At 43.0% G+C, this 16820-nt stretch overlaps 1 protein-coding gene across 1 annotated transcript in view; it reads left to right on the top strand.

The window, feature by feature from the left end:
- The window catches only part of LOC309328647 (NAD(P) transhydrogenase, mitochondrial-like), a 77842-nt gene that overhangs the window by 45552 nt on the left and 15470 nt on the right, over positions 1-16820 (top strand). The window contains exons 14-16 of the mRNA XM_081838811.1: positions 2009-2204; positions 12920-13153; positions 14185-14345. Coding sequence (XP_081694937.1) covers positions 2009-2204; positions 12920-13153; positions 14185-14345 — 591 coding nt within the window. The remainder of the gene's footprint in view (positions 1-2008; positions 2205-12919; positions 13154-14184; positions 14346-16820) is intronic.

Genomic DNA, 16820 nt, shown 5'->3' with positions numbered 1-16820 from the left:
CTATTTATTTTAACTTTTCCTTTTAGAGAGAAGAAAGGGATATTCTGTACACTATGAGCTAGTCATCTGTTTTTATGATGACACAAAAAACACCTTTCATATTTCTGGAAATGCAGACAGAATAAAAGAAGTCTGTGTTAGCCTTGATTAAATAAGGGTGGAATGACTAGATTATTCTAATTGGATTCTGCTGTGTGACTTTAATGAACATTGTTGGGGAAGGGGAAATTTAGTATCACATTTTTTTTTCTTCCCTAAAGATTACATTGAACATTTGTGATTAGCAGTAGGGGAAATAGCATATGCTTTTCAAACATAAGGAGAACACCACATGTTCTATATAAATGCATTGTCATACAGGGATTTCAAAGCATTTTGGTGTATCAAAACACTAAAAAATCAAAGTGAGAGGAAAATCTGACGGAATGATCTCACAAAGCTGGCATCTTTAAAATGTGTTTGAACTGGTGATCTGTAACTCTTCCACACATAAGAACAATGGCTGAAACTTAAAAAAAGAAAAACTTGGCATAGAAGAAACTGAATAAATCTAGCAAGGATGGTTATACCAATAAACCTGAGCTACTCAGTACTTCCCTTGTTATACACCTCTGGAAGAATGTGATAAGAGCTAAGGGTTGTATTCAGTGCCAGTCCTACTCAGCCCAGAGCCACTAGAGTTAATGATCATGGCTAATACATGGAGAATATGGCTATCTTCTATCACAGTCAGAGGCAGAATGTCTTCAGTTGGTAGGATTTGTGAGAGGCCAATATTGCTGTGGCGCCGGGGTCCTGCTTGCAAACTTGCCAAAGATTGGACCCTTTGAGAAGAGTATGGTAGACCACGTGGCCTTTTGGCCTCATCTAGCAAAGTTCTCCTGTTCTCATTTTTCTGGAAGTAATAATAAAAAAATCATAATTTATTATTTATACCCCACCTATCTGGCTGGGTTTCCCCAGCCACTCTGGGATGCTCCCAACATAATATTAAAAACACAATAAAACATCATACAGTAAAAACTTCCCTAAACAGGGCTGCCTTCAGATGTCTTCTAAAAGTCAGAGAGTTGTTTATTTCCTTGGCATCTGATGGGAGGGCGTTCCACAGGGCGGGCGTCACTACCGAGAAGGTCTCTGCCTGGTTCCCTGTAGCCTCACTTCTCACAGTGTGGGAACCAACAGAAGGCCCTCGGAGCTGGACCTCAGTGTCCGGGCTGAATGGTGGGGGTGGAGACGCTCCTTCAAGGATACTGAGCCAGGGCCGTTTAGGGCTTTAAAGGTCAGCTCCAACACTTTGAATTGTGCTCGGAAATGTACTGGGAGCCAATGTAGGTCTTTCAGGACTGGTGTCATATGGTCTCAGCGGCCACTCCCAGTCACCAGTCTGGCTGTCGCATTCTGGATTAATTGCAGTTTCCGGGTCACCTTCAAAGCTAGCCCCACATAGAGCGTATTGCAGTAGTCCAAACGGGAGATAACTAGAGCATGCACCACTCTGGCGAGACAGTCTGCAGGCAGGTAGGGTCTCAGCCTGCGTACCAGATGGAGCTGGTAGGTACCAACCTCATTCCTGATGCTCATTTAGTTAAAAAATAAGTAGCTGCCTTTCCTTTTGCTCACACCAAACAAGTCACATACTCGTTTACAGCTTGCTGTGCAGAAGGCTTTGTGACAAGTGGGATGTCAATCCCAGACTTAAAAAGAGTTTGGATTTGATATCCCGCTTTATCACTACCCGAAGGAGTCATAAAGTGGCTAACATTCTCCTTTCCCTTCCTCCCCCACAACAAACACTCTGTGAGGTGAGTGGGGCTGAGAGACTTCAGAGAAGTGTGACTAGCCCAAGGTCACCCAGCAGCTGCTTGTGGAGGAGCGGAGATGTGAACCCGGTTCCCCAGATTACGAGACTACCACTCTTAACCACTACACCACACTGGCTCTCAAGAACTATCATGGATTTCTTTCATGCACTGCTTTGGGTGATCTCTGTTTTTGTCTCCCTCAGATGATGTATCTGGGCTCAGGTCTTTGCTGTGTAGGTGCGCTAGCTGGGTTGTCCAGTCAGAGCACCTCTAGACTTGGCAATGCTCTAGGAATGATTGGGGTTGCTGGCGGCATAGCAGCTACGTTTGGTGCTCTGAAACCATCCCCTGAAGTGCTGGCTCAGATGTCTATGGCCATGGCTATGGGTGGAACCATGGGTGAGTACTGTCTGTTGTACTAACTAAACCATGGGTAGGCAACCTAAGGCCCGCGGGCCAGATGCGGCCCAATCGCCTTCTCAGTCCGGCTCGCGGACGGTCAGGGAATCAATGTGTTTTTACATGAGTAGAATGTATCCTTTATTTAACATGCATCTCTGGGTTATTTGTGGGGCCTGCCTGGTGGTTTTACATGCGTAGAATGTGTGCTTTTATTTAAAATGCAACTCTGGGTTATTTGTGGGGCATAGGAATTTGTTCATTTCCCCCCAAAAAATATAGTCCAGCCCCCCACAAGGTCTGAGGGACAGTGGACCGGCCCCCTGCTGAAAAGGTTTGCTGACCCCTGAACTAAACTATTGAACTTAAGCAGGAAGCAATTGGAGCTTGTTGGAAGCACTCCTGCAATGAGAAAGTCATTTGCAGTGAACAAGCTACCAAAGAACAGCTTTCTGGCCACTGCTGTTCTTCCCCTCCAATGTGCAGATACAAGGGAATATTGTTTTACTGTTTGCTGTGTTTTCTAGGTAAAGGTAAAAGGTAAAGGACCCCTGGATGGTTAAGTCCAGTCAAAGGCGACTATGGGGTGCAGAACTGCTGACCTTCCAATCAGCAAGCCCAAGAAGCTCAGTGATTTAGACTACAACACAGTGTTCTAGGACATGCTTTCATTTAATTCAGGGCATTTGCAAGCCCCAACAGGCTGACCTTAATTATGTGCTTCTTAGATCATTCATGGATGGATGGATGGATGGATGGATGGATGGATGGAGTAGAAAGATAATTGCACCAGCCGTTGGAATTTATGTACAAAGAAGTAGATGTTGGTCCATTAGGGTGAATTGGACACTGCCCCACAAATTTCAGAGGTCTTTCCTCTGCACCTTTCTGGTTTTTTTTTCTGATAGATATTTATTGAGATTTTTTAAAATACAAATGAAAAAATAATAAACAATATAACATATATCATGACATAGTTTCATAGCTTCTTTGGACTCCCTCACGTCTCCCGCTCCCACTTTCATCACCGTAGGTTTTTGCCAGCAATTTATCATCTTGTTTACATTCTTGTATCCCACAAATTGAAAAAATAACCTAACACTTCTCCAAAAAGTTTATATTTTCTTCAATCTCGCTTATCTTCCTAATTCCATCTAATTTAGTGGTGCCGAATTATTTATGATCTAGCATCCTTCTTAACATTCAACCAAATTACAGTATTTTTGTAAATAAATCTTAAATTTTTTCCAATCTTCTTCAACCTTCTCCTCTCCCAGGTCTCGGATTCTGCCAGTCATCTCAGCCAATTCCATATAGTCTATCAGTTGCATCTGCCATTCTTCCAGTGTGGGTAGATCTTGGATTTTCCAGTGCTTAGCGACGAGTATCCTTGCTGCCGTTGTTGCATACAGGAAAAAAGTTCTGTCCTTCTTTGTCACCCTCTGGCCGACAATACCCAGAAGGAAGGCCTCTGGTTTCTTGGGGAAGGTATACTTAAATACCTTTTTCAACTCATTATATATCATTTCCCAGAAAGCCTTCACTCTAGGGCACGTCCACCAGAGGTGAAAGAATGTTTCTTCATTTCCTTTACATTTCCAGCATTTATTATCAGACAAATGGTATATTTTGGCAAGTTTAACTGGGGTCATGTACCATCTATATATCATTTTCATTACATTTTCCTTCAAAGCATTACATGCAGTGAAGTTCAACCCAGTAGTCCACAACCTTTCCCATTCCTCAAACATGATATTATACCCAATGTCCTGTGCCCACTTTATCATAGCCGATTTCACCGTTTCATCTTGTGTGTTCCATTTTAACAGCAAGTTATACATTCTTGAAAGTACCTTAGTCCTAGGTTCTAACAGTTCTGTTTCCAATTTCGATTTCTCCACCTGGAACCCTAATTTTTTATCATTTTTAAAAACTTCTTTAATCTGAGCGTAATGTAACCAGTCTCGCACTTTATCTTTTATTTTCTCCAAACTCTGCAATTTCCAATTGTCTCCATCTTTTTCTAATATTTCCCAATATTTTGGCCATTTGGCCTCCATATTGGGTCTTTTCCGGGCCTTAGCTTCCAGAGGTGAAAGCCACCTTGGAGTTTTGTTTTCTAGTAAGTCTTTATATTTTGTCCAGACATTAAAAACTGCTTTTCTGACAATATGGTTCCTAAAGGCCTTATTGATCTTAACCTTGTCATACCATAAGTAAGCATGCCAACCAAAAGCATTGTTAAAACCTTCTAAGTCCAATACATCAGTGTCTTCGAGAAGTAGCCAGTCTTTTAGCCAGCAGAAAGCTGCTGACTCATAATACAACCTTAGGTCTGGCAGGGCAAAGCCCCCTCTTTCTTTCGCATCCGTTAATATCTTAAACTTAATTCTGGGCTTTTTGCCCTGCCAGACAAACTTAGAGATATCTCTCTGCCACTTCCGGAAGCACTCCGTCTTGTCCACAATCTGTAGTGTTTGAAACAAAAACAGCATTTTTGGCAATACATTCATCTTGATCGCAGCAATTCGGCCTAACAAAGAAAGTTTCAATTTTGTCCAACTGTCTAAGTCTCTCTTGATTTCTGACCAGCATTTTTCATAATTGTCCTTAAATAAACTCAGATTTTTTGCTGTTATGTTTACCCCTAGGTACTTTACTTTTTTGACCACATTTAATTCTGTCTCTCTCTGAAACTGTTCTGACTCTGTATCTGTCAAATTTTTTTCCAATACCTTAGTTTTCTGTTTGTTTAGTTTAAATCCCGCCACCCGACCAAAGTCTTGAATCAGTTGTAATACTCTTTTCGTGCTAGATTCTGGCTCCTGCAAAGTCAAAACTAGATCATCTGCAAAAGCTTTAAGTTTATATTGTTTCGCTCCGACCTGAATTCCTTCCACCAACCGGTCCCCTCTAATCATATTTAAGAGCACCTCCAGAACCGAAATAAAAAGCAAGGGGGAAATAGGGCAGCCTTGTCGTGTTCCTTTTTCAATTTTAAACTCCTCTGTAATCACATTGTTAACTATCAATTTAGCCTTTTGTTCTGAATATATTGCGTCAATCCCATTTTCAAAACCCCGTCCCACTCCCATCCCTTCTAAGTTTCCCTTCATAAATTTCCAGGAGATGTTGTCAAAGGCTTTCTCCGCATCTATAAAAATTAACACTGCTTTTGTATTTATATTTGTTTGCAAAAGTTCCAAAATGTCAATAATGTTCCTTGTGTTAGCAAACAAATGTCTACCTGGGAGAAAGCCTGCCTGGTCCTTGTGAACTACTTCATTTAAAACTTTTTTAAGTCTACTTGCCAAAATGTCTGCAAATATTTTGTAATCCACATTTAAAAGAGAAATGGGACAATAGTTCTTAAGTTGTGTCTTTTCAACTTCCGATTTTGGTATCAATGTGATAAAGGCTTCTTTCCACGATTCCGGCGCCTTCTTCCCCTCCATAATTTCATTGCTAACCTCCATCAGTGGTTGTATCAAATAGTCTTTTAATGTCTTATAATACTTGGAGGTCAGCCCATCTGGCCCTGGAGATTTGCCCAATTGCATGTTCTGAATGGCTTGTTCGATCTCTTGCCGTGTTATTTTACAATTCAGGATTGATCTGTTTTCTTGTGACAATTTTGGTAATCCATTTTTTTCCAAAAAATGTTTAATCTCTACCTCGTCTTGCGGCCCTTGAGTGTATAATTTTTAAAAATATCTCTGGAAACATTTTCTAATGTCCACAGGGTTCTGAATAATTCTTCCTTCAATCTCTAAGTTTGTAACTGTTTTTAGTTTTTGTCTCCTCTTCAACTGCCAAGCTAGCAGTTTTCCACATTTATTCGCCGATTCAAAAGTTTTTTGTTTCATTAATTTAACTTTCCACTCTATTTCCTGATTTATCAATTTAGAATATTGTGCTTGGTAGAGTTTAATTTCTCTCAGAGTCGGCTGTGACTTCGGATTTAACCTTAACTTCTTCTCTAATTCTTTAATTTTCTCCAAGATCTTATCTTTTCTCTCATTCTGTGTCCTTTTCTTTACAGCATTCTGTTGTATCAAAAAACCCCTCATCACAGCCTTGCTTGCGTCCCAGATGATTCTTTTTTCCACCGTAGTATTCAAATTTATCTCAAAATAGTCCTTCAAAACTTTTTGGGCCTTCTTGATGGTCTCCTGGTCTCTAAACAAATTGTCATTCATCTTCCATCTAAAGGAGCCGGTTGGTAGTAGTGTCATGTCCATCTTTACTGCATTATGGTCGGAGCAGGTCTTTGGGCAGATTTCCACCTTTCTGGTCTTAGGTGCCAGACCTCTAGATATCCATATTTGGTCGATTCTTGTCCATGTCAGTTGAGCTTCAGAGAAGAATGTTCCCTCTCTTCCCAAGGGGTTCTTTGTCCTCCAGATGTCAATCAAATCCATATTGTCTGTCATTTCGAAGAAAGTCTTTGGTAGTCTTCCATCTTTTGTAACGTTTTGGCTTTGTGACTTATCCATGTTAGTTGATACGACCCCGTTCATATCTCCCATCATAATGATGTTGTTGTAGTCCAGGTAATCCAGCATAGTCTCGTGCAACTTCTTGTAGAATTCCGATTTCCCCTCATTTGGCGCGTAGATTCCTAATATCAAAAGCTTCTCTCCTTGATGTTGTATCTCAATTGCCAAAATTCTTCCTTGTTCATCTTTAAATAAGAATTTGGGTGACAGGCTCTCTTTTGCATAGATCACCACACCTCTCTTCTTTACGCTATCCGAAGATATAAATTCTTGGCCAAGTCTTTTGTTTATTAACACTTTTCGATGGAGCCTAGTCACATGTGTTTCTTGCAAGCAAATAATGTCCAATTGTTCTTTTTTTAATACGTGGAATATCTTCCTCCTTTTTTCCGGGATGTTACAGCCATTTATGTTCCAGCTCAGAAGTTGCAGAGACATCCTGAATAAATCTGGTTATTTTTCTGGGGGTGGTATCTTTTTCGCTAGATCTTCAGGTTCCAAGGGTGCAGGTACCGCCGGTGCTCCAGGCCCAAAGGGTAATTCAATTCCTTTTTGAAGGTCCTCTCCGTATGTAGTCAAAAATTTGTCTCTGTCTTCCAATGTTCTAATTTTAACCTTCTTCCCTCTGAAAGTAAAGGATAGTCCTTGGGGAAATTCCCACCTGAAAATAATTGAATTGCTCCTCAGTAGTCTAACCAATTCAAGATAGGCGGATCTAAGGTCCAACAGTTGTTTAGGAATATCTTTATAAATTTCAATTCTTCTGTCCAAAATGTCCAGTGACTTTTCGTAATGTAGGCCCAAAATCTTGTCCCTTTCCTCCTTTGATCTCAATGTTATCAAGCAGTCTCTGGGCTTCTCTTTCTTTGCAAATCTTCCAAGCCTGAAAGCTGACACAATTTTGAAGTCTTTTTCCTCTATATTCCAAAACTTGGAAAATTCTTTAGTCAGAAACTCAGCTAAGTTACCTTCTTCAACTTCTGGTATCGACCTTATCCTTAGGTTACTCTCCCGGTTCCGCAGTTCTATCATAGAAAGATAGGTCTGATGCTCACCAACTTGTTTGCAGAGTGGTCTTACCTCTTGTTCTAAATTTTCAAGTTTTTGGCTAGTGTCCTCAGCCAATTTACGATTTTCTGCTGTAGCCTCCGTCAGCTGCCCAATTGCTTGTACGTTCTGTGATACTTGTCCAGTTAATCTATTTAAGCATTCTGTATTTTGATCAATCTTAGCTGTTTGTTCATCAGCTTTCTTGTCCAGGGATTCCACTCTCTTATCCAAAGATTCCAATTTTTCATAGATTTTTTCTAGAATGGAAGCAGTTGCTCCTGAAGCCATATCTTCCAGTTGTGGCTGCTCAATTTCTCCCTCCCCTGCCAATGGCAGAGTAGACACAGCTACTTCCTCTGAAGGCAAAGTAGGTACAGATGATCTACGTATCTGCGAGGCTGAAGTTAAAGTTGTTAAGGTTGTTTGTCTAGTTTTTGGTCCCTTTTTTCTTGCGCCACTCATTCCAAAGTTATCTAAAAGTCAAGGTCAAGCTGAGTTGTTCCCATGAGAAAGCCGCAGCCCAGATGTAAACAGTCAGACAGGAGGTAGGGGAAAAGAAAGTAAAATAATGTCACTGCTGTAAATCCCAAATCCTCTAGAGGGAGCTTGAAATGTCTTTAGGGAAGAATCCAGTTCTAATAAACTTTCTGAAATCAATTTTAATATCCAAGAACCTTCAGTAGTAGGTATTAAGCAGAGTTAGTGTTGACAGCAACATTGATACTAACAGTGCAGGCTGGTATTTATGATGTTTCAAAGTAGCAAGTCCAAATACCCTCAAATTGTTGCAAGTTCTAATACACTATAACCAAGTCTGCAAAACTGACAGCTCTGTTACTCAGGCAGCTCCAGCACCTGGGTTTCTCATTCAAATTGTAGTTCCAATAGAAGAAAGGTAGCACAGTCCAGATAAAAGGAAAGAGATCATATAATTAAAGTCCTTACTTTGTTTGAAAGAGAGTTCAATGGGTGCTCAGATCGATTGAGATAAAAGTTTCTTCTACGCCTCCACTCCTCCAGCTCCTTGCTTTAAAGTTCAGTAACAGCGGAAGACGGACTTCCTGTTTTGCGTCTCTCCGCTTTCAGCCAAATTCAATACTTTGGTCTCAAATTTTAGAAAGTCCTTCTTTACTCACGGGTTGTTGCTTTTTCTGAATCAGAAGTTTCCAGGAAAAGAGGTCAGCGCTCACCGGCAGCAGCAGCGCGGCTTCACTCCACAGATTTGCGATCGACTCACAGCGCCGCTACCCCCTCCACGTTCCGGAGCCCCTTACGGGGTTCCTTCAGCATTTTGGGGGCCGCTTCTGGCGCCCGCCGAGTCTCAAGACCACAGGCTCTTGCTGCCTGTGGGTTTCCAAAGTGGGTCTCCGCTTCGCCGTAGCGGACGACCCTGTTTCCGCGGAGCTTCCTCCTCACAAAATGAAGAGGACCGCCATTACCGTTCGCGCCGCCTCCGGAAGTGCCTCCTCTGCACCTTTCTGAACACACCCATTATTCTGTTTAAAAGTGCTGTTGGGCTGCCATAATAACACACATCTGTATGGAACAAGTAGTTTGGGAATGTGGTTCCTTACCCTGCAAACATCAGCTGCCCAGGAGGCTCAGGGACTTTGTTTAAGTATTTACCCCAGGGATTTATCTATTGCCCTTTATCAAAGCATCACAGGGCAGTTTACAAAATTTAAATATCACAAATGCCTAATATAAGGCTGAAATTCCAGCATCACTCACCTGGTTGGGAGTAAGCCCAACTGAATGCAGTGGGACTTAACTTCAGGATTGCATGGTAAAACATGAAAACACTTTGTGTGCAAAGGATGGCCCTGCGCATCTGAACAGGACTGAAGCTGCAGAGTTTCTTTCTCACCACTATAGCAGCATTCATATTGCCCCAAATGAACTGTCCAATGCTATATATAGTGGTACCTTGGGTTATATACGCTTCAGGTTACAGACTCCGCTAACCCAGAAATAGTGCTTCAGGTTAAGAACTTTGCTTCAGGATGAGAGCAGAAATTGTGCTCTGGCAGTGCGGCGGCAGCAGGAGGCCCCATTAGCTAAAGTGATGCTTCAGGTTAAGAACAGTTTCAGGTTAAGTACGGACCTCCAGAACGAATTAAGTACTTAACCCGAGGTACCAATGTATTTTTTGAACTAGTTGACAAAAAGTGACTAAGTGTGATTATTTACAAAGAAAAATCTACAAGTTGATTCTTCTTACTGGTTTATGGGGCCCCTGTATGCTGCTCTGATCTACTGTAAAAGATAAAGGGTAAAGGGACCCCTGACCGTTAGGTCCAGTCGCGGACGACTCTGGGGTTGTGGCACTCATTTTGCTTTACTGGCCGAGGGAGCCGTACCGGAAGACAATGCCTTTATGAAAATTTGAACTATTGCTACTGCAGGTAATATGAAGACCTCACTGCGAAGGCATCAGTGATCCATCAGTCAGTGTGTTAAGCATCTTTTGGGACTTAAGAGGTATATTTAACTCCAAAAGGTGGCAGTCTTGACTAAGAGGAAAAATGACAAAATAGAGAAGCAAGATATGTATGTTTTAAACATAGGTGGCATTTCCTCTGGAGCCAAATTTGCAGCCAGTTGCTATGAAACAAAGTAGTTTTCGTGACACTGGTATTTATGAACTTTTGTTATGCTACTTTCCCAAAGTCTGTTTGGCCCCCACAAGGCCAGGCATCCCCCAAGCATATCCATTCTAAATTGTAAAATCAGCTTGCATGTTTTTGTTTTTTTAAAAAAATAGTTTTGTGAATAATCCCTCAGTGAACATAAATGGAGGACAAAATAATGAGAACCTATTCTGTACCCACAAAACCCAAGTTCTTGGAAATGTCCTCTAGCATTCTTCTGGGTGGAATTTTGTTCTGTGTTTTGCTCTTTACCAGGACTGAAATCCCTTTCCAACAAATATTGATATATCTTGTGCCATTTTTAAAGGATGGCTAATAATAGTTTAGAAATCCATCTCAGTCTTAAAAAATTGGCAGAGCAGAATCCCAGTCCAGTTTTTATGAGTCCTCTAAGAAGCATATAAGAGACGTGGGTGGCACTGTGGGTTAAACCACAGAGCCTAGGACTTGCCGATCAGAAGGTTGGTGGTTTGAATCCCCACGATGGGGTGAGCTTCCGTTGCTCGGTCCCAGCTCCTGCCAACCTAGCAGTTCAAAAGCACGTCAAAGTGCAAGTAGATAAATAGGTACCACTCCGGCGGGAAGGTAAACGGCATTTCCGTGCGCTGCTCTGGTTCGCCAGAATCGGCTTAGTCATGCTGGCCACATGACCCGGAAGCTGTACACCGGCTCCCTCGGCCAATAAAGCGAGATGAATGCCGCAACCCCAGAGTCAGTCACGACTGGACCTAATGGTCAGGGGTCCCTTTACCTTTACCTTTAAGAAGCATATAGAGCATACAGAACTCACTGCCACCCCCACTCTGTGCAGTAGCAAGATTTCAGGGGGTTCCAGGTGCTCACCCAGGGTTGGTGTTCCTTTGGAGAATTGAAGACGCAGCAGAGACTGTCATAGCTTTAAGAAACATTATTTATTCACATGATTACACCTTCAGTCTGCATGGAGGGAGTCCAGATCTTACAGCATGGTCATTTCAAGAGGGACTTGTACAGCACTGGAGTGCAAGGCCTCTTTCCCAGCCACAGTCTTCAGCCATCCTGCCCAAGATGGGTCACCCCCTTTGTTCTCTCCTTCTTCCCAACACACCTTGCTCTAAAGCCTCTTTTCCTGTCATCTCAACACACACCCCATCATCATAGCAACCTCTGTCTGCCCAAGCCCAATATTCCTCTTAAATGGGCCATCAACTCCTTTTGTCAGGGAAGCAGGTGGCACTGTGATCTAAACCACTGAGCCTCTTGGACTTGCCAATCGGTAGGTCAGCAGTTCGAATCCCCGCAGCGGAGTGAGCTCCCATCGCTCTGTCCCAGCTCCTGCCAACCTAGTAAATCTGAAAACATGCCAGTGCAAGTAGATAAATAGGTACCACTGTGGTGGGAAGGTAAGCGGCATTTCCTTCGTCTCTGGTTTTTGTCATGGTGTCCTGTTGTGCCAGAAGCAGTTTAGTCCTGCTGGCCACATGACCCAGAAAGCTGTCTGTGGACAAACGCCGGCTCCCTCGGCCTGAAAGCAAGATGAGCACCACAACCCCATAGTCACCTTTGACTGGACTTAACCGTCCAGGGGTCCTTTACCTTTACTTTTTTCAGTACAAGAAGATCAAGAGTAATCAACCCAGCACTGTGGTTCTCAGTCTCAGAGTATTACGTAAGAAGAGCTCCAGTTTTATCCCAGGATTCCATGATACATTTTCCAAACAACAGTGTCTATTCCAAACTTTAAATCATAGCTAAGTCCCTGTAGGAACAGGCATTCATTGTAGAAATAGACAATACCGGTAGGAAGTGGATATGGTTATTTATGCCGGTGGTTTTCAAAATTTCTACCTCCAGAGAGTTCTGTCGATGCAGGCATGCCTGCCAAGAAACCCTGGCACGTTGCAGAGGATTCTGGGTGTTCTTCCAGGGCAACCTCTCTCTTTGTAGATCACTTCTGGCTAAGGTAGCTCTCCACATCACCCTGCTGGGTCTGAGGGTGCCCCAGGACACACCCAACCCTCTATTGCTGAGCACTGCAAGGATATAGTGGACAAACTGTCTCTCAGGGTTATTTCTTTACCATTATTTATCTGCTCCTGACGATGCCCTGTTATGCTTCCAAGGTAGCCCAGGACACCCCAGGAAATTGCTTGAAAATTACTAATTTATGCCATAGTTTGATCTTCCAGCTATCCTTCTATTTAATACAGTCTGCCAACTGCAGATCGTTCTTCCACACTCCTTCCCCTGATGGGGTTGTGGCTCTGACACCCTATTTTTGTGAGTTCTTTAGATGCTGTTGCCTTGAGAGAGGTCCTTGCGACACCTTCTTTTGAGAGAGGGCTTAAAATAAGCTTGCGATTTCCTATTATTTTGTCTTTGCACAAAAAAAGGGGGTAATAACTTAAGAAAGTAAAGTAAACAGCCTTTGTTACTTAACTGGCTGTTTATGTTTCTAAGACAGTATGAAATACAATACAACATTTTCTTTAACGACAACAAAAATATCTTGGATCTAAATTGTTTCCTTTTGCAGGTCTCACCATTGCGAAACGCATTGAAATTTCCGACCTTCCTCAGCTTGTTGCTGCATTTCACAGTCTGGTGGGTTTGGCAGCAGTTCTGACGTGCATTGCAGAGTACATGATCGAATATCCACACCTTGATGTCCACCCTTCTGCTAATGTTCTCAAAACAGTGGCCTATTTGGGCACCTATATTGGGGGTGTAACATTCAGTGGTTCTTTAGTGGCATATGGAAAACTACAAGGTACGCTCAATTATTTTTATTTTTATTCCCTGCGGTTTAGACACCCAAAGTTACAGCGTACAGACTTCTGCTAGGATTTCCAAAGGCTCTTAGAGTTAGGAACTCTGTTCATGCTGAATTTCCGTAACTATTGATGCCAGCCTTTTAAAAGAAAGAAAGAAAGAAAGAAAGAAAGAAAGAAAGAAAGAAAGAAAGAAAGAAAGAAAGAACCTTTGAAAATTTTGTGGCTTGGTCCCAAGATTTGCTGAACAAGTAAATAGTTGCTTCGGACACAGCAATTTATTTGCAGAGAAGACGCGGGTGGCGTTGTGGGTTAAACCACAGAGCCTAGGACTTGCCGATCAGAAGGTCAGCAGTTCAAATCCCCGCGACGGGGTGAGCTCCCATTGCTCAGTCCCAACTCCTGCCAACCTAGCAGTTCGAAAGCATGTCAAAGTGCAAGTAGATAAATAGGTACCACTCCAGCAGGAAGGTAAACGGTGTTTCTGTGCGCTACTCTGGTTTGCCAGAAGCGGCTTAGTTATGCTGGACACATGACCCAGAAGCTGTCTGCGGACAAATGCCGGCTCCCTCAGCCAATAAAGCAAGATGAGCGCCGCAACCCCAGAGTCGGCCACGACGGGACCCAATGGTCAGGGGTCCCTTTACCTTTCAGCTGTAGTGTCATAATATTACAAATTAACATTGTGTGAGTTATGCAGTCACAACAAGGACTAGTAAAGAGTAGCAGACCAAGTGCTGCACTTAGACTCCAAAAGACCTGGGTTCAAATCCCTGATTTCCAAACGTCTTTCTCCTTGCAGAAGAGACCGGCGATTGAAAGAAATCTCCTTGACAAAAAGCAGGAACCCAACAAACACATATCCAGCAGGTTCTATTAACCCTCTGCTGACTAAACCTCAGTCTTAAAATTTAGGATCACAGGACTGGAAAGAGCGCTTCGGACGACATCCAAATTAAAAACCCCAAATTGCAATAAAATATTAACATGCCAAAAGATTAAGCCTCAATATTGGTTTTTCCCTCCCTAGGTATATTAAACTCTGCTCCGCTTCTTCTGCCTGGTCGCCATTACCTGAACGCTGGGCTGTTGGCAGCTTCAGTTGGCGGCATGATTCCTTTTATGCTAAGCCCCAGCTATATGACCGGCATGGGCTGCCTCATAGGAGTTTCAGGACTCTCCTCGATCATGGTATGAACAGAAATGGAAGCTTTGGGTTTGAAGGAGGGAAAAGGTAGGGCAAGTCAGGAACCAGAGGTGAGGGCAGAATTGGGTCAAGAGGGAACCTGGTGGGTGTTAGAATTCCTGTTCCATGATTGCAGTCATGGGATTTTTGTCTATCACATAATGGTATAGGTTTTGCCTCCACAGAGTGGGAAGTGACGGAGACAGGATGTTTGTGTTACTGTGTTCCGTGAAGTGGCACTATTGTCCTTTGTTCTTTTTCTCTTTGCTGTCTGATGCTAGAGAGAGAGGGAGCCATCTTGCAGTGCTCCATGTGTGTTTATATGTAAATAAAGTAGATTAGCCAAAATGCTGAGTTCCTGAGGTCTGTCACGCATGATTCGCAAACTCTGTGGATCCCTAAGTGTGCTGGTGTCTGTTGGCATTGGTTGCTGTGATGTTCGGGCTGAAGAAAGCTTTTGAGGCTCCTGAACAAACAGCCAGGAGGGAGAGAACATGCCAGTTGGGCATGTGTCTCTGCCAGGGTCCTACATGAGTGTAGGCCGAACTCCTGACAGGGCATAATCTTCTAGAACAGGTTGGTAATGGTAGGAAGATGGAGTCAGGGACACTGGACTGTGAAACAGATATATTATGTAGTGAGGCTGGCACAAGTCTAGTGAGCTGATAATGTGCAGTTCAAAAAAAGGGAGGGGGGGTCAGATACATTAGGCGTATTAATTAAACACTTAAATATGAAGCAGTGTCAGGGACTGCATGTACAGAAATTATACAAGGGTAAGATGTGCTCAGTCTCTGTACTGAAAACAAACTGCCCAAAATATATTTTAAAAACCCTTCTTCTTTTTGACTCAAACCTCTTCACCTTCATCTTCAGGCAGGTAACATCCTTATAAAGTAGCCATTTTGTGTGTGCCTATTACAGTTACAGGGACGCGGGTGGTGCTGTGGGTTAAACCACAGAGCCTAGGACTTGCCGATCAGAAGGTCGGCGGTTCGAATCCCCGCAACGGGGTGAGCTCCCGTTGCTCGGTCCCTGCTCCTGCCAACCTAGCAGTTTGAAAGCATGTCAAAGTGCAAGTAGATAAATAGGTGCCACTCTGGCGGGAAGGTAAACGGCGTTTCCGTGCGCTGCTCTGGTTCGCCAGAAGCGGCTTAGTCATGCTGGCCACATGACCCGGAAGCTGTACGCCGACTCCTTCAGCCAATAAAGCAAGATGAACGCCGCAACCCCAGAGTCGGTCACGACTGGACCTAATGGTCAGGGGTCCCTTTACCTTTACCCATTACCTTTATTACAGTTACTGTACGAAGGCAGATTAATAAATGAATCATTGTCGTATAGTAGATAAGAACCACAGACTCCTATGAAAAAACCACCTCTGGTACGGGATGTAAGCAAGCAGCAAAGCATGCTTTGTATTCGTTCATCTTCCCCCATCTCCTTTCTATAGTGTGGGTTGTCAAAGAGGGGAATTTGTTTAGTTGGAAAATCTGCTTTAAAAAAGCAACCCTCTTGTCATGCTCCTTGGCAAGTCAGACAATGGGGTTCGTAATAGGTTGGGCTTTTTTCTTTGTTTTTAAGTAAGGCCATCACTGAAATATCCTGGGTTTTTAGACCCCAGTACGTATTAACTTGCCAGAATGTGGTTTAACTGGTTAGCAGAGTGCAGTCATGGAACGTCAGCTACCCTTGGCATGCAAAGATATTCCAGACAAAAAGGCTGGGTATAAATTTAGTAAACAAATAAATAGCAGTGACATAGTCTGCACTGTTGATCACAAACAAGATAATTTAGGGTATATAATTGCTCCTGAACCCTGGGGTGGGATGGAGAAGCAACTATTTTGATGTTGCTGTCATTCAGCCCAATAAATCATATTGTTTTCCCTATTGCGTGTGTAAGAAATATAAAATAAGTCAGACTGGTTTTTTTAGTGTGGTGGTTGGGCCGCCAGCAAAGGCTGTGCTGTGCTGCCTATTTTGAATTTCAAGCAAGGTAGCACAAACTTCTCCCACGAATATCCAGCGTCTGCTGAGCAATGCAAGATGCAGCTGCGGCTGGAAGGGGCTGGCGATGTTCCGAGGACTCCGCAGAGCCCTCTTCAAAATAGTTGTGCGGCTCTATAGAAATTCCATGAAAAAATCCAGTGCAATCCCTTCAGGATCCCACAAACCACATCTGCAGGGTTCCAAAAACTTCTTAGCTGCGGGCTTTATGGGGAAATAAGCTACTGGTTTAATCAGTCAGATGTTATTGTAATCCTAGATTGGAGAGAGAAAGAGAGAGATAACAGTATGAGCCAAGAACGGGCTTGATGTAGGGTTCCCAAATGTCTGTTTGACATAACCAAGATCTTTGGGTAGATGCTTGCAATTTTCTTTTTTTGGGGGGGGGGTAATAATTAATGCCCTTCTTTTGCACCATTCAGACTACTGTGGCTGTAGTACACCAGGAAATATAGGGAGCATTGTAGTAA

This window comes from Podarcis erhardii (genome assembly GCF_964252035.2).
Source record: "Podarcis erhardii genome assembly, chromosome: 14".
Lineage (NCBI taxonomy): Eukaryota > Metazoa > Chordata > Lepidosauria > Squamata > Lacertidae > Podarcis > Podarcis erhardii.
Note: the sequence above shows the minus strand (reverse complement) of the source record. Positions and strands in the feature narration are given on the sequence as shown.